This window comes from Falco punctatus, assembly GCF_963210335.1.
Source record: "Falco punctatus genome assembly, chromosome: 11".
NCBI classification, from domain to species: domain Eukaryota; kingdom Metazoa; phylum Chordata; class Aves; order Falconiformes; family Falconidae; genus Falco; species Falco punctatus.
In genome coordinates this window covers 17685415-17704106 of record NC_137591.1, presented here as the reverse complement: position 1 = coordinate 17704106, position 18692 = coordinate 17685415, and the positions used below count along the sequence as shown (strand labels likewise).

General features: G+C 41.3%; 1 protein-coding gene across 16 annotated transcripts in view; it reads left to right on the top strand.

Annotated features, from left to right (window-relative positions):
• The window catches only part of LOC308071356 (uncharacterized protein), a 533731-nt gene that overhangs the window by 274229 nt on the left and 240810 nt on the right, over positions 1 to 18692 (top strand). For all 16 annotated transcript variants that reach the window (XR_013931099.1, XR_013931100.1, XR_013931101.1 and 13 more), the window contains one exon: positions 1100 to 1239. Coding sequence is in view for 1 of the 16 variants with exons in the window: in XM_080406668.1 (XP_080262794.1) it covers positions 1100 to 1239 (140 nt within the window). In the remaining 15 variants the exon portion in view is untranslated. The remainder of the gene's footprint in view (positions 1 to 1099; positions 1240 to 18692) is intronic.

Sequence of the window (18692 nt, the reverse complement as noted above, 5' to 3'; positions counted from 1 at the left end):
GAGGAAGGTGGGGACATCCGGCATTATGGCGTTTGTCTTCTCAAGTAACCATTAGGCCTGATGGAGCCCTGCTGTCCTGGGGATGGCCGAACACCTGCCTGCTGCTGGGAAATAGTGAAGGAATTCCTTGGTTTGCTTTGCTTGCATGCACAGCTTTTGCTTTACTTATTAAGTTGTTCTTATCTCAGCCCTCAAGTTTTACATTCTTTTCTGATTCTCCTCCCCATCCCTTTGGGTGAGGGGGGAGGGAGTGAGCGGCTGCGTGGTGCTTGGCTGCCGGCCAGGGTTAAACCATGACAATTCTCAAGATGATGTAAAAGATGTGTGGTTTAAAATGACCCTGGAATTCTGAGTGACAATTTCTGATTGAAGGTGATCCATTAGAATAGAACAGGCAGTCACAGTGGAAATCCTCATCTCATGATGCTAAAATTTTACACAAGTTCAAAAGCAAACAGGGGAAGATCAGAATCGGAGGTGGGGAATCTGTCAAGGGTTATTCTATACAACTCCAGTGCTTCTGTGTCTGCTGGGGAAGTATTCTGGAGAGATGTCACTATGTGCTTATCTGTTTGTGTGTTTTTCAGTGTCTGTTGGACATTGTCAGAGTCAGGATACTTGACTAGATGGATCTCTTATCTGACATTCTATTCTTAAATACTGCAAAAAGAAAGAAGTCTGGAGAAATAAACTTATTTTATGAAAATATTTAATAATTTCTTTGTTCTTGCCCTCAATGCCAGAATGATGGCAAGATAGACTCCTGTCTGCTAGGCTATGTCTCTATCCACAGGGTTCTTGGAAAAGCTAAATGATGATTGTATTAGAAATATGATTTTTGGAATTGATAAATTGTGTCCGGGCCCTAATTGGGGCCTAATACCTACCCATACCAGCGTACCATATTGCTGGTATGGATAGATATATTGCTTTATTTCAATAGTAATCATAAGCAAAGAGAGCTATTAGAGCTCTGAGATGATAGATGGCATTTTCTGTTAAAACTAAGCAGAAGATGGTCAGTGTGGTTATCTAATGACAGGGCCATTTGTTCACATCTAAGGAACTGCTGGTTTAACTCCATCCCATTCCCTTCTAGGCACAATGTACTGGTGAAATTCTAAGGAGACACCACTGTAACCCCTGGGAAGAAGAAAGGGTTAATCCTCTACTGCTCAGAAAGAGTCCTGAATGCATTTGTACAACAGTGGATAATAGACCAAAACAGCATCCTGTCAGGTAGGTGCACCTCTCAATTGGGTGGAAGGGTCCAAAGGAGACGTGGGTCCCTGTCCACGTACTTAAGACAGAAGACACCTGCCACGATCTTCAGCTATAGATTCTTCTCATGTTTGTAGGCCCAGATACTAGAGGGACAAACTCACAGGGAACTAGCAAATGGGTGTAATCTGGGCAGTAAAGAAAGAGTACCGTAGAAGAGAGGAAGGAGGACTTGCTGCTGGGAAAGGCTGAAATACTCCACTAAACATGACTTAGAAGCCACAGCAGAAGGGAACACCTTTCTTCCCATTGTAGCAACTCCCAAGTGTTTAGTAGCAGTTCATTCAGTTCATGATAAAAATCAGGAGATTCGAGGTAACACATTTTACAAGGTTTGTTAGAACTTGACAAAAAAGAAAAAAAAAGTTGGCCTCTAGCACAGCATGTTGCCAGCTGAAAGAAACAAGTGTGAGAGAAAGATGGGAATTAGAGCTCCTTGGAGAGGAGCATCTCAAGGGTTTTGCAGATACCAGGTCTCGGTCGAGAAGGACCATGGAGAGACAAAAAGAGATTCTCTGACAGCTACGAACCAGGTGCTCTAGGAGGATGAAAGTCTGAAGAACATGCTGATGCCTGCAAGGTCTGGCTAGAGGACACAATCAGCGTAGCTGATAGTAGATGCCTGCTGAGATAAAAAGTATGGAGAAATTCACATAAAGAGCATATTTAAAATCTGCTGTGTAACAGTTAGCATGTTTTAATGCCTGTTTTTTTTAACCACAGGCAAACTTTAAACTGAGCTGGTTCTTACTGGGTTTTGTCATTTTTTCATGGTTGTTAGCAGTCTGCATTGGCACTCTATAAATTGTAGCTGGATTCTGGGTAAACAATGCTTCTGTCTCTAAGCCTGCTAAACCCTTTAACTTCATAAATATTAGCATCCATCTTGCTGCTTCTCCTGCTCCCACTAGCCTGTGTTTGCATATGTGTAACCACCACACACTCACCAACATACACTACCTCAAAAAGTGATTCAGCCCAGTAATTGTATCCTGAGGCATATAGCTGAACACTCACCTCACAAAAACGCCGTTCTAGTAAAGTGAGCTAGTGTGTGTTGTATACAATCAATCCTCTTCAGAAGACTTAATGCACTTAGAGCAAAATGTTACCCTGCTTTGTTGAAACTCTGTGTATATTTATAAAAGTATCTGAGTAATGGTTTTGAGAGGTCCTTCAATATATTAATTGGGAAAAATGACAAAATTTTGGAGGAAAAGTAGTTGCATTTCCATATATGCAAATGAAAACTTTTTAAGATTTGAGGTTTTAAAAAAATCTGTAAATTATTCAACCCATTCCAATGACAAGTATGTACACTTATGTGAGTGATGTATGATATAATGAGAAACTTAGCTGTAACAATGCTGGTAGTTTTTCACAAGAAGGTTTCATTAGAGTGCTCATTTGAGACTGAAGACAAACCTGGGTCAAGAAACACATTAAGTTTCTGGTAGGTAGTTCTTCAGAAATTCTGTCCATTCAGAATACACAGTATATAGCATAATACTCAAGCTTGGCTTAAGGCTCCATACGATTTGCAAAACAAATAAAGTTTGACCATAAATGTTATGATAGTTTTATAGTTCTGTTTTTGTAGGAACATTAACTTGCCAATCTGTTCCATACATGCTTCTGTACCCCATAGGTGTAATTCACTTATAAATATATGAAACCAGCTCTGTATGTGCAAGTTTCTTACAAGGTGTTTTTATTCACTAGGTATCAAAGGTTTTTATGAAGGAAGTTAAGTATAATCATTGTCTCTACTTTGCGGGTGGGGAACTGAAACTAAGGAGGGCTTGGTTTGCTGAAGACCTAAAAGTAGTTCTCAACACTGAGTGGTGGTTTTCTGAAAAGCTTTTGGCAGTATATGACAAACCTTATCTGCTGAACATTTGTGCTCTGGTCTCTCAAAAACTTTGTTAAAAGTGTGGTATTACCCCAGAAAACTCCTGTCTATATGGGATCAGATCTGTAAAGTGTTAGGTGGGTTGATGTTATTTTGTTGAAGCTCAGTTGGAGGTTTTGTAGTGAAGTCAGGGGTGGAAGGCAAACTCCTGGTTTTCATCCGAAGATATTTACATCAATCCTCAGCAGAGGAGAGTCAACTGGAAAAGATAAAATAATAAAAAATATAAATATTTTTAGATTCTGGACTTACTGTAAACCTTAACGCAAAATGAGAACCCTGCACTGTAGTTTCCTTACTTGCTGAACAATATGTGTGTTGCCTAATATACATGCAGACCAGAAGTGTATACATGTATGCACATAGATGCAAGTGTGTGTATAAAATATACACATGCCTCCATGCACATACTTTATATTTTATGGTTAATCCTTTCCTTTCTTTCTTTTTAGCAAATCATAACCCATGTTTCCCCCTTCTTTTCTTGGGCTTCAGTTTTACTTTCGTGGCCATGGGTTTTGCTTTTACAGCATTTTCTATAGTGCCAACTGCAGTTAAATGTCTGTTTGAAAAGCTTAATTGAGGCTAGCAAAAAAATCCTCATTACTTTTCCAAAATAATTCTTACTATCACTTTTTATTATTTAAGTCCGATTAGTATCGAACTGTTGAACCTGCAGCATTTGTGACAATAAGAATAAAAAACCCGCAGATTTTGTCAGCCCTTCAGAACAGTCAGTTTGTTCCGATGAGATCCCATCCATGAGTTATGAGTTTAGTCTCTTTGTGAGTAGCCTGTAGCTTTCACACAGATATGTAATGATGATGGGCTGGACTAACAAACTGGGTCTCAAGGCAGCATCTGCAGGATAGGTGGAAATGACTGCTCTAAGTCACATTTTCTTGCGTGTTTTAAAGTTGATCCACATCTACTTGAATCGTTACCTATTAAGCTAAGATCACCAGGTGAAATGATCTTCACAGAAATCACTGGCTGGCAGAACATTTTCTGGAATACAACCCTTGCCCTGATTCACAGCCCTGAAGAATGTAAGAGAGGTAGGTTTAGAGGTAATAAAACCTTCAAACTCTTGGCTGTGGTGAAGAAATTTCCCTTTCCCACTGTGGCAGTTCTCTAGCTACTCTGTGTTACTCAAGCCAGCTGAAAAGCTGCATGGAATATTGTATGTTAGAGTACATTATGCTCTTGAGAAAGTTATCTTCTAGCTGAAATCCAAAACAAAGGGACATTCTAGTCATGAAATTGTGTACCAAGTGTATGTGCACAAATCTTCATAACAAGTAGCAAATGTGGGAATTAGTCATAAAAATCCAATTTACCAATAACAGAGTTTGTCCCTGTAAACTCTTGAGCACTACTTTGAAAATGGCCACTATAATAAAAAAGGGAGTAATCAGATTGGATAGGAGCATTGGTAATCCGTTTTTCTAGTAAGCTTTGGTAAGGAACGTTTCTGCTTTTGTTCACTGTGTAAGAGGACGTTATGGTATTGATACAGTCCTGTTTATAGCAAAGGGTTACACTCATTTGTGTCTAGTTCCTCTGTGTCTTCATTCAGAAAAAATGTAAAAAGCAGAACATTACAGCAGCGGAAAGCATGAGGACACTCAAAATTCTGGCAGTTCATCTTTAGTAATTAATTTCAATTATAGCCTTTTTTGCTTAATTTCTTGTAAGTGTCTGGCTGACTTTCCATCCTTTCATGAGCTCTATGGGTGAAGAATATATGATAGGCAGGCTGAGTACAGGTAAATAGAAAAGATGGGGTGTTCCCCATGGATCAATGTTCTCTGTGGAAATGTTTATTTTACTTATTTTAGTATCAAGGATTTGTTAATGTGGATCTGAGGATAATCAGTTTGGGCAGAAGTTAGTGGGGGGAAGAAAAGTAGATTTTAAATGTCAAGTTATATTTATGGAAAATGCAGCTTAGATTACATGTAATTGACAGTGTCCTTTAGATTGACAAGTGAGATATAAAAGATTATTGAAAATAAGATGATTCTGTTTAAGGCGTTTCTTTAATGGTTTGGATCGCAGTTTAAAAATAGAAAGCCTGTGCATGTGCTTCTGCTTGCTAGCGTACTGCAAACTTGATTTCTGAGGTTGCTGACAGCTTCTGAAAGATTTAGGAACTGTCAGCAGGAAACATTCCCATAGAATCTGTACTGTGAACTTTTTCTGGAAAAACAGCATCATTTAGCAGGTAATATATCTGCAATAAAAATACAGTTATGCAATAATGGCTCATTAATATGGTAAATCATAACATGGTCTTTTCTATTCAATTTAAAAAGGAACTTGTGGAAAGAAATAAGTTCCTACTCAGCTAGTTGGTGAACTTGGCTATTTTTGTATGTTGTTGGCTTTTAATGTTTGAAGTAACTATTTGATTTGTATGGGAGATAACATTTAGTCCTGACATTTTATTTCTGTATAAAAAGATGTCCATTTGGGCTTACATTAGTACAATAGGAATTTTTCCTCTTTTCTCTTTTTTTCTTTTCCCTTTTCTTTTCTCTTTTCTTTTCTTTCTTTTCTTTTCTATTCTCTTTTCTTTCTTTTTTTCTTTTTTTCTTTTTTTTTTTTCTTTTTTCTTTTATCTTTTTTCTTTTTTCTTTTTTCTTTTTTTTCTTTTTTTCTTTTTTCTTTTTTCTTAATATGCTAGGAACTGCTGGAGTACTTTGTTTGGTATGTTACTGCTAATTTATCCTGTATGTCTTTACGATCTTGTCAGTGCCTCATGTCTTCTGTAGTTTTTCTAATCTAAAATAATCCCAGTGAAATCCTTTGATTGTCTGTTTGGACCTGATCCACTCCTAAAGCAGGAATGTAATGGGCTTTATGGCACTTACTTGGAAGTAATTTATCCAACAGAGTGAATATAGATACTTGTTTTAATAAGAATATGTTTTATGGTAAGTGGGGACGGCTATTTAATTAGCCAAAGGGAAAGTAGTTCATGATACAATCTGTTCCAATCATCTTGGACATTAAACAAAAAGTCAGACAAAGTTATTTATGTACATGCACTTTATTTGCAGTTGTTTTGTATAACCTTTTGGTAGAACTTTACAGCGCTGTTTGGATAAAAAAAGTGGATATGTATTTCTTAAAAAAAATGTAAACAGGAGTTTCACTTATTGCTGTCAGTGCTTCAAGCGCATATATATTAAAGCAGTTGACAGTGGCAGCAGTGCTCAGTTTATCCGGGATAATACGCTCTTTCGACATTTGGTGGTTTACATCTTTCTGGTGTTGAAGGCTGATATAGGATGCTATAAAAGCATTACACTCTTCTTCTTTCTAATGTGGATTTTTTTTTCTATTGCCTTGAGCTGCCTACTGCATGGATAAATAAGATGTATTTCTGAAGCATAAGGATTCCCATGCCGTGCTGTAGAAGCTCTTAGGATTTTAGGAGGGATTAGAGCAGTATTTGGAAACTAAATGGGGACATGCTTCCTTCAGTTCTTCTAATTGTATTGATTACTGGACATTTACATGATTATTTGTGTTATAATTTGCTATTAGTAGGAAATGTAGTTATAAACCTATAAACAGAAAAGCAAAGAAGGAACAATGTGCAGACTTTAAAGCGTTCTGTTATTAATAATTATGAAATACTTAGTTGTCAAAATGTACTAACTACAGTGCTTCATTTTCCTGCAAAATTCTTTAAGGGACTAATTCAAAACCTGTCTGATTTAAAAACTCCTGTGGACCTCAGTGGTCTTGGGATCATGCCTCAAGGAAGGAAGAAAGTCTCATTTATCCAAACAAAGTTTGAACTAATTGCATACAACAGGGCACGGTTGAAAGGTCTCTCTGAATGGGCTCGAAGTGTTTGCCTTAACATTATCAGTAGCTATAACAGATTTTTTCAGTTGGCAGTTTCTCTTCCCTGACCACCATTTTGTCTGTAGAAAATCTTCCAAGGTCTTTTCACTCAAGCAGATCACCAGGATGTCCTGAATAACTTGATTTCATATGCAGTTTGTCACTTCACAGCATCCTATCCAGCATTTTGTGTAGGACATTGTGCTGAATAGCTACAGTATTTTCTCAGCGTTATGATAAGATACAGATATCAAACATACTCATTCAAGAGGAATGCCTGCGGCAATAGGAGTGAAGTCCTAAGGCTAAGTTTATTTAGTGCAAAGAAAAATATCAAAATTAAGGAAAGGCTGTTCTTGCGGCTGCAGTTTCCAACTCGTTTTACAGTAAGTTGGAAGAGTTTTTGATATAAGACAGCAGGTAGTGTGTGCTGATAGTTTCCTTCCTCCTCCCAAATATGTATCACCAGCTGGTTTACGTGACCCTGCTTGTTCCCATGAAGTCAATGGTAAAACTGGGATATTAAGCAAATTCAGCGCATGTACAAACACAAGTTATGACATAGCCTGGAAGCCCTAGAGCCAACAGACTCATGGCTTCTTCCTTGTCACTGCAGGAAGTTGGAAGTGAGCGACTATTGGAAGTTTTATGGGTATCTTGAACAGATCATTTTATTCAGCCACATGATGCAAATAAAAGCATCATGGTAAAAGGGAGAGATGTTTTATGTGGGTCACGTTACCATGCATTTCCATATTAAATCAATTTAGCAACTCAGTTTTGACAAATCACTGGTAGGTTACTCACCAGTATCACAGGCTTGATGCTGTGTCCAGTCCTAGCATGATACCAAATGTTAACAGACAGTTCGAGCTCTGCTGAAAATTACATTTTTAAAATGAAAGCAAAAAATTAAAACAGCTTTTTATTATATACAAATAGTAACTGCCCCAAAACCCAGGGGAAAACCTGTCTGAACTTCCTAGACCTGATTGTCTAAGGCCCGTTTTCTGGAAGGTGCTAATTGACTCCTAAGGGATGCCAAATGCTCTCAAATCCCATTGAATTCGATGAACTCCAATTGATGTATTTCAGTGAATTCCTGATGAAGTCAGCCCTCTGAGCACTACAGACTCAAGAGCTCTCAGCAGTATTCAGGATCATGTCCTACATGGACAAACAAAACAATGTTAGTACAGTGTCTTGGATGACAACCAGGGAGGTTAATAAATCAAGAACATCAATTAGGAATTGTGTAGCTGCACTGCTCATTTATGCCTTCATTCTTTGGAGACAGATGCATCTTTAACTTTGTGTACTGTGAGTAGTCCCATTGATTTAGCTATAGGGAGCTATTCAGTGTCTACAACTGAATATGCACCTAATTCCTTGCAGGGCTAATGCCTGAGGGGTTTAATCCCAGCAGATTTAAGAGCAGGGATGGGACAGTTGACAAGCTGTCTGCTGTTCTCCCATCAGCTAGACAGCTGAGCTTCCTCAGGAGCTGCTCCGCAGAGGCAGCTTGGCTGTGTAAGCAGGGGTTAGAGCACGTGCAGGCACGTGGTAATGTCAGTGGCAACCCCAGGGTTCAAAGTGCCCTTCCTTAGCAGAGCTCTGAGATGGAACAATGTTTCCAGGGTAGATATGGACCCTTAAAAAACATACAAGAAACACTTTTTTGCCTCTCTCTGGAGCTTTTGGGACTTAAAACTACTTACCCCATGTTGGCAAACTTAGCTTTTCAACCTCCCTATGGAGTTGATCATCACATTGTATTGGCAACACTTATCTATTACTGACATGCAACCACCTTTGCAGTGAAATGCAGTAGCTATTTCAAAGTGGCATTGTACACTCATGAGAAATGACAGGCATAGTTTAATGACCACAGATCATCAGATCCTTAGACTTGGATCGTGCACAAAAGACCTTCAGATCCCCTAACACCTGGATCCAATACTGAATAAGAAGGAAGAACATTATCTATAGCATCACTAAGCTTTTCCTGCAGTGGTAAGCTTGCTTGGAGGTCTCCTTTCCAAATACTAACCAGCCCAACCCGTCTTAGCTTTTAAGATCACAGCACAAGGTGGTATGGCTGCAGGCCATAACTCTAATGAAAACCTGGTACAGTGGGTAGATTGTTCCTGGATCTCATTATAGGCAATTGTTCCACTAGTTCTGCTGTTTTCAATTCCTAAACCTAATATTTACCTCTGAGCATTCAAAGTTATTTTGAATTTTATCTTGACAAATCACTAAGGGGTCTATTCTTCTTTCAATGCATGCATTTAAGTCTCATTAATGTTCATATGAGTTATGTGCAGAGCTCAGCTCCAGCAGGTTTTTCCAGCAGGGCCTGAGTCTCAGCCCTTATATGGTCTTTCAAAGTTCCTTATGCTTCTGTACAAACATAAAATTTTTCTGCCCGAATGGAGCAGAACAGTGCTTCCTCCCACCCTCTGCCGTGACCTTCTGGTCTGCTACACAGATCAGGCCTGCACTGCAGTGCTGAGGAGTCTGCCCCCTTTTTTTTCCCCATTTCCAGCCGTGCTTACGTATGCATACTGGGAATCCTGAGGGCCTGATTTAGCAAAGTACTCATTCAGGCTCAGCATTACAGAAGCCTTGTGCAAGCTTTTACTGTAAGGAAACTGTTGGTGTATTTTGTACTGAATTAAGCTCTAAATTATGCCTAACGTTCAGTTAACTGGAAAGGAAAACAAACCTGGGCGAGTTGCACACCATTTTGACATTCCATGAGCTCTCTAGCGGTCCTTCAGTTATGTTTCCTGAAGATGCTTTTGCTTTTTTCTTCATACTCTTGACCAAGCGTTGTGTATCCTGGACTGAGCCCGTGATATCTAGAAATAAACAAACCCTAAAGGAATTAATTTTTAGACACAGGAACCCAAAGGTTTAAGAGGATGACTGTTGTTCATACTATATTAGCTACTGTAGCAGGAGTTGAAAGACTTAGCGTAAAGGTTTTGGAAAATTATAATTTCCTGGGGCTTCTACACCAACACTGTGGTACAGTGCAGGTTACTTTATCAAGCACTGACTGAAGCAATCTCAAAAGAAAATGGTGGAAATAGAAGGACCCATTTCAAAACTTAAAAATGCCTCTGCAGGGCAAGGTGCATTCTCCTCTGCCTGGTGAAAGGAAAATAAATCTCCTCCTAATAGAGAAGAGCTGTAGAAAACAGACCTTGAAATACCAATGTCTGCATTACAGAGATCTCTGGATACTGTCATGAAATAGCCAAATACGTCGCTTCTAACAGTGCAGGTAGAGCTGGCCAGGAAACCAAATTTCCATTCTTCCATAGATTTTAATGTTTTCTTTGAGGTTGGAGGAAGGAAGAGGGAAGAATTACCTCCCATTTTTGACAAAAGCCAAAACCACAGGAAACACGGTATATCTGAAATGAACTGTGCTGCCGGGAACACTGGGCTGACTGATGGTGTCTGACATAATTTTGGTCGGGTTTAGTGCTGTGAGTTGAGAGTTCGAGAAGAGTCAAAGTGGAGGGAATTCTGTTGGTTCCAGGGCTTCCAGGGCCCACAGTCCATTGTACAGTCTGTCATGAGAGCAAGGACCCAAGATTTCTAGACCACTTGGCTGCCAACTTGCCAGGTAGCCTGCACAGATATCAGAAGTGGGAATCTGAAAGCTTTTGGGATTCAGCACGATGACAAATGTTGTCCTGCAGACACCTACAAGCTAGGTGTCTAGCCTAGCCTAGCCTAGCCATGAATGCCTGAAAGCCATTTTCAGGCAAGGGTCCTTGATCCCAAAAGCTCTGGTTTGACTGAGATTGGCAAGGCTTCTGGAGAGATAAGAATCCAGTTCTGAGAACTTCAGTAGAAGGACATACAGCCATCTGGGAAAGTGGGCTTCCCAACAGCTCAGCAGAGAGGCTGGCAGGAAGCCAGACATGCCAAGACCTACCTGACAGACAGGAAAGGATTTCATCAGATGTCAGCTGAAGTAGAGACTTTGGGGAAATATATAGATTTTGATGACCCAGCATTTTCAACAAGCAAGTTTCACTGGAGAATTCCCAATGAGTTCTAGTTTCCAGCAGTTTGAGATGGTTCAGATGATGTTGGGTTTAGACCAGTTCTTATAAAATGCTGCCAAATGGTAATTACTAAGTGCAAAACTATGATGTAGTAAAAGTTATCTGTTTGGAGTCATGGATTACTAACAGAAAGCTAATTTCTAAATAAATACTATGTATGTTCTGTACAGAAGGCCAAGAGTTCTAGGAATTTGCCTCCTTTCCACTTCCTAGATGAAGCTGCCTGGCTGGTAAGGCAGCACAGGGGTGCTGGTGGGGAAGTAAGTGTCTGCAGCCTCAAAGGGGAAAATGCTGTTAGATGTTGTTATTTCTTCTTCCTTGACAGCACAACTAACTTCATGATCAGTTATAGGCTCTTAGTCAGGACTGCCTCTCTTGGACCCTTAGGAACTAAACATGCAATACAGCCCTTGTGGGTTTCTCTTGTGGAGATTTCACTTTGTCATGTGTACAGAACCCACTGTGTTTCTAACTTATCTTCTCATTTTCTTTAATTGTGTCACAGCCATTTTTGTCCCACAGTCTGCCATTCATTTGTACCCTAGCTGTCTGGGGTTGCTAGTAGGGTTGCTTTTTGGGCTTATTGCAACCTAGTGATATTTCACTGTCTCTCCTGTTTCCTCCCTGCTCTCCAGGTTCCTCTCTTAAGGTGCTTTCTTTCCTAAACCCTTGTGCTGGTTCCCTGAGAGCTTCCCCATCTCCTGTCTGTGTCACTGAATTATACAGTGATGCAACATGGCCATCATGTTCCCAGCAGTTCCAGTAACAGTCTCTTTCTTAACCTCAGACTAACTTTCAATATTGCACGAGAAAGGTGGTGTTGATGTGTCTGACATTGTTTCAGAAACTCCCATCTTTTTTCATGTCCTAGAATCTAATGTTAAACTAATGCACTAATATAAAACATCATGCCTTGCAGACAGGCAGTCCAATATAAGTCACGCATTTACAAGCTTTCATGCTCAACAAAATTAAATAGAAGAGTAAGAGCTAACAACTGCATCTGGATAGTAGCCATCATAATGTTATTTTTAATATTCTACTTATTCTTAGTTTTCCATCCTCTGGGTAGTTTTTCACAGCAATGGTACAGTGAACTGTGCTTTCACCAATGATGAGAGGTGACTTTGATGCTTTCAAATGACAGTTAGTTTTACCTTAGAAAGCACAATAACCAACCCTATATTTTCACTAATTGGTGGCACCAGCGAGTTCTACAGTTGTTGCAATATCTTTATTTTAAAATAGTAAGCTCATTAGAGGTGGTAGACTCTGCTTCCATTGGAGTGGTTAACAAGCTGCAACCCAGAACATTTCTACACGCTTTTCCACCCCCTCAGAGACTGCCTTAGTCATCTGCACAGTTATAGCCTGTAAGAAAGACAGATTGTTTGCTGAAATGTGAAGGAATTTTACCATTCTGTGGTATTGGAATTAACGTATTATTATTATTGGATTCCAGGCCTTTATTACTTTGATGTCTTTATTTTGACTACAGTTCTGAAAAAAGCAGATCTGTGGAAGAACTTCTGGCTTAATACACAAGCGTAAAACACATTTAAAGGGCAGTATGGTGGAAACATGCTTGATTGAGAGCTATAGGTATTAATATAACTAATTGAAGCTGAACTTGCTTCAGTACCCTGAAGTACATTCTGAAACTTGAGTTAAGCAATGATTATATTATCTTTTACTGGAAGGAAAACTATTGTCCATTTTATATCATAGAATAATAGAATGGTTTGTGTTGGAAGCAACCTTAAAGATCATCTAGTTCCAACTCCCCTGCCATGGGCAGGGACACCTTCCACTAGACCAGGCTGCTCAAAGCCCCTCCAGCCTGGCCTTGAAATCATAGGAGTGGGGCTGACTACTGAAAACCAAGGGACCTAGATCGAGAAATAATGGATAAACTGAAAGCACCTCATTTCCTTGCGCTCCAGTACACGTCTGTGCACTCCTAGGGTGAGTACCAGTGGACCTAGTTGCTCAGACAAGGCTTCTACCTTATCCCCTGCCACGGTATCTCACTATCCAAAACTCCTGCTGTGCAGTGCAAGAAATGTTTGCACGTTGTTTCTTTGAGAGCAGATTGCTCCAGTGGATCACTTAGTGTTCTATCTAGCCGGAACAGCAAAGATCCATGGAAGTTCGATATCACTGGCACAATATTCTCAGTGTCATGTTTATTCAGTCAAATTATATACACATAGAAGTATGAATGAGTTGCACTGCCAGGGATGGGGCAGCCACAGCTTCTCTGGGCGACCTGCTCCAGTGCCTCACCACCCTCACAGTAAAGAATTTCCTCCTAATACCTAATCTAAACCTACCCTCTTGCAGTTTAAAGCCATTTCCCCTTGCCCTATCGCTACCTGCCCTTGTAAAAAGTCCCTCTCCAGCTTTCCTGCAGGCCACTGTTGGGTACTGGCAGGTTGCTATAAGGTCTCCTTGGAGCCTTCTTTTCTCCAGGCTGAACAACTCCAATTCTCTCAGCCTGTCTTCATAGGAGAGGTGCTCCAGCCCTCTGATCATCTTTGTGTCCCCCTTTTGGACCTGCTCCAATAGGTCCGTGTCCTCCTTATGTTGTGGGCCCCGGAACTGAATGCAGTACTCCACGTGGGTGTCATGAGAGAGGAGTAGAGGGGCAGAATCACCTCCCTCGACCTGCTGGGCACACTTCTTTTGATGCAGCCCGGGATTCAGTCTGTTTTCTGGGCTGCGGGCACACATTGCCGGTCCATGTTGAGCTTCTTGTCAACCAACACCCCCAAGTCCTTCTCTTCAGGGCTGCTCTCAATCCATTCTCCACCCAGCCTGTATTTGTGCTTGGAGTTCCCCAACCTATGTGCAGAACCTACATTTGGCATTGTTGAATTTCATGAGGTTTGCATGGGCCCACCTCTCAAGCCTGTCAAGGTCTTTCTATATGGCATCCCTTTCCTCTAGTGTGTTGACTGCACCACACTGCTTGGTGTCATCAGCAAACTGGCTGACGGTGCATCAATCCCAACTATCTATATCGCTAACAAAGATATTAAACAGTGCCAGTCCCAATACTGACCCCTGAGGAAAGCCACTCATCACTGGTCTCCACTTGGGCATTGAGCCATTGACTGCAACTCTTTGAGTGTGGCCAGCCAGCCAGCCAGCCCCTATCCGCAAGGTGGTCCATCCATCAAATCCATGTGTCTCCAGTTTAGAGACAATGATGTTGTGTGGGACAATGTCAGATTCTTTGCACAACTCCAGGTAGGTGATGTCAGTTGCTCTTCCCTTATTTGTCAGACATGATTTGCCCTTAGTGAAGCCATGTTGGCCATCACCAATCACCTCCTTCTTTTCTCTGTGCCTTCAGCATAGTTTCCAGGAGGATCTGCTCCAGAATCTTGCTGCCACAGAGATGAGACTGACTGGCCTAGGTATTCCTTTATTTCTTTTTTAAAAATGGGGCTTATGTTTCCCCTTTGTCAGTCAGTAGGAACTTCACAGGACTGCCACAACTTCTCAAATATCATGGACAGTGGCTTTGCAACTTCATCTGCAAGTTCCCTCAGGACCTGTGGATGCATCTCATAAGGTCCCATGGACCTGTGTGCCTTCAGGTTCCTTAGCTGGTCTCAGACCTGATCTTCTCCTACAGTGGGTGGTTAATCATTTATTCATTCTCCCAATCCCTGCCTTTGCCTTCTCCTTCTGTGACTTGGGCGGTGTGACTGGAGCACTTGCCAGTAAAAACTGAGGCAAAAAAAGTCATTGAGTACCTCAGCCTTTTCCATATCCAGGTAATCGGTCTCCTGTTTTTTTCTGAAGAGGGCCCACATTTTCCCTAGTCTTCCTTTTATCACCAACATACCTATAGAAGCTTTTTTTGTTGCCCTTGAGGTCCCTGGCCAGATTTAATTCTACCAGGGCTTTAGCTTTCCTAACCTGATCCCTGGCTTCTTGGACAATCTCTCTATATTCCTCCCAGGCTATCTGTCCTTACTTCCACCTTCTGTAGGCTTCCCTTTTGTGTTTGAGTTTGTCCGGGAGCTCCTTGTTCATCCATGCAGGTGTTCTTGCGTGACTTCCTCTTTGTTAGGATGCATCACTCCTGAGCTTGGAGGAGGTGATCCTTGAATATTAACCGGCTTTCTTGGGGCCCTCTTGCCTCCAGGGCTTTATCCCATGGTAGTCTACCAAGCAGACCCCTGAAGAGGTCAAACTCAGCTCTCCTGAAGTCCAGGGTAGGGAGCCTGCTGTGCACCCTCCTCGCTGCCCTAAGGGTCTTTAACTCCACCACTTCCTGGTCACTGCAGCCAAGCCTGCCCTTGGCCTTTGTGTTCCCCGCTAGTCCCTCCTTGTTGGCAAGAACAAGGTCCAGCATAGCAGCTCTCCTTGTTGGCTCCCCTATCACTTGGAGAAGGAAGTTATCATCAATGTGTTCCAGGAATCTCCTGCATTGCTTATGCCCTGCTGTGCTGCCACTCCAAGAGATACCGAGGAACTTGAAGTTCCCCATGAGGACCAGGGCTTGTGAATGTCAGGCTGCTCATATCTACCTATAGAGGGCCTCATCTGCTTGGTCTCCTAGTTGGGTGGCACATAGCAGACCCCCACTATAATGTTATCTGTCCCTGCCTTGCCTTTAATCCTAACTCAAAAGCCCTCCTTCAGCTCCTCATCTGTCCCTAGGTGGAGTTCCATGCACTCCAGCTGGTCATTGACATAGAGGATGACACCCCCTCCTTGTCTCCCCTGCCTGCCCTTCCTAAAAAGCCTGTATCCTTCCATTCCATGTCTCTTTTCGTGTCAGATGAGTGTTAGGTTGCTGGACATGCAGTTTCATTCTGCTACTATGAAACAGCACTGAGCTGCTGTGTTTACAGCCATCCTGGGGACTAAGGGATAGCAGTGGAAAGAAGATCAGATATCAGTAGTACTGTCTTTCAAAACTCATGAGGTCTGGTATGGAAGCCATGAGAACCAAGCACCAGATTCACATATGTTATTAGCGATGTGGCAGAAACAATTTTGAATTCAGCCCATCCCCCGGTGGAGGGCTGGGAGCCCTCCACACCTTAGCCCAGGGCATTAGAGGGTCAGCTGAGTCTTTCAGCTAGCTTGATGTAGGCCCCTCACTTCCCTTATGTAGTCTTTCAAAGGCAGCCGTGTGCTTAGCTTCATGTCTAGTCTGAGTCCTGATGACCAGATATCCCTCTAAAGATGAGCTGACCATAGGGACAACCATCGGATTTGAAATAAGACACCAGAGCTTCTCATTTCAAGGCCATTGTCCTCAAGGCCGGGAGAAGGGGGAGGAGGTCTCGCTTAAATTTTCTTGATTAAGACAGCAGTAGGTGACACTGGCAGCTGAAAAGGTTGTCAGGTGTCAATAACTGTAAAATTTAAATAACAGACTACCCAATAGTCTCCTGAAGAGAAGTTTTGAGAGCTAATTTATGGGAATTCTGAAAGATTAACTGGCTAACATCAATCGTACTCTCTGGGTATAAAATCCGTTATATTCAACGAGTGCCATGAGCGATGGCATTTGTACATCTCAAACATGTCTGGGATGCCTGGCCAGAGATACAAACCCCATGATTAGAGTCTTTGCCTTTCCAAACAGTGTAGTTACTGGTACATGGCTCAAGCAATGAAGAGAAAAATGTGATCAGAACTCTGTTTAGTTGTGGGGCTATCGCCCAGGCTGTTGCCCATCCTCATGCATATTACTTTTTTTAGCTGAGCATAGTCTACTATGTTTGGGGGTTTTTTTTGATTGTTTGCTACCCGTTGTGTTAGTGGTGATCTATACATACTACTGTGGATCTGTAGAACTAGTTCTTTTGGCGGAAACAGAATAGGAGATGTGAAAAAGTGACCTTCTGAAATATTTTCCTTCTATGCCAATGTGTGCCCCAGTGGCAACAGAAAAGATTTGTGTTACTTGCCTGGTGTTTTCTGTTGCTTACCTTGAAAGAAAAGGGAAGGTAGCGTGGTCTGTGTCCTTTGCAATCACAGCCTTTTCTAAACGCTTTGGTATGTTATTGTAACTTGCCTTTTTCCCTCTTAAAAGTCTCTTCTGTACTACATTATAAATACCAATAAAATGTTAGTAGAAAAAAACACATAAAATGCATGTTATTTGTTTTAGAAGTCTATGAGATACAGTGAGTGTAGGAGGCTGGAATTTTTTACAAGGGGGAGTATTATTTTCACTTTTTAATTTCACATTGACCAATATTTTTACTTTGGGTAAAATAAAAACATACATTTTCCTGAGCCTTTACCAAGATAAATTTTCTGAACATTAGACATTCCAGGATATACAGCCAACTCCTCCTGAGAGGCCAACGGATAGATCCGTTTGCTCTGGGATATGGTTCTCTCTCATCAGCTCATGCCTATGGCAGCAATGCAAAGTGCCATGGACAAAGCAAATCAAAGCTTTAAAACAGACTGGTCCCTGCCACCTTCTCGTCTCTTCTGTCCTATCATCGTTTGGGTCAAGAAGTGTGGCCAAGAGGAAATACTGACCTTTTTCCTTTTCATATATTGGGGGAAAAGCGAGCAAAACAAGTGTTTGGGGTACAGTTGTTGTGTATGCCCTGCAGCGGCAGAGACCACAAGGCACAGTGATAGGGTAAGGAATGGCAGAGTGGAAAGTCAGCCCATCAGCCTGGTTACCGCTTTCCATTCCTGGCAATGGGTCACTGTAACCATGTTGTTAAATGAAGTCATCTGCTACTTCTCCTCCAGGCCACATTATTAATACATTTCATAACCAGCCAGTCACTGCTTATTATTCCTCAATGTTCTCAGATGCTTCTCTTTTATTTTGCCAGAAGAATCTGAACCATTCACAGAGCACTGTGGTTGCCTAGTAGGTGGATTGGCTTGTGAAGATGGTGGCTGGTGTGCCTCCCGAGGCCCAGTGCAACCTTTGAACAGTTCATTTATGAATGGGATCTAGTCTTGTACATTTAAAAAAAAAATACTTCTATTTGTACCTTGACATATATATTTAAAAGTTGTAAACACATGTATTTTGGTATATAGCTGTGTACCAGTTGGATGACACTGTAGGGGAAAACTGCATCCCCTCTTCTGGAATTTTGAAGGCATCACTATTTCTTGGCCTTGCAGTTCTCACACTTAATGATGCAAACAAGGAAAATCCTGTTACCCAAACAGGTTTTTATTGCTGTTAACATACAGTTATACCATACACATAGATAGAGCCTTTCACCCAAGGACCTCTCAGTGCCTTTAGAAAAACATATCACAGTGAATCAGTAAGCATTCCCACTCTAAGACATATAAGTCCTTATGCCCCTCTTACAGAAGTGTGCACAGCAAAATTATTTAGAAGTTAATTTCATCAGTCTGAATAAAGACTAAGGTAGGAGCTGAGCCATCTGATTTTCATTGTAGCATCTTATGTAATGAGGACATGTGCAAATGATCAGTAAATGTTCCACAGATAATCTTCCATTGTCAGTGTGATGTTCTTGAAGTACTCTTCCAATTCTTCCTTCCTCTACTGATAGCAATAGACGAGT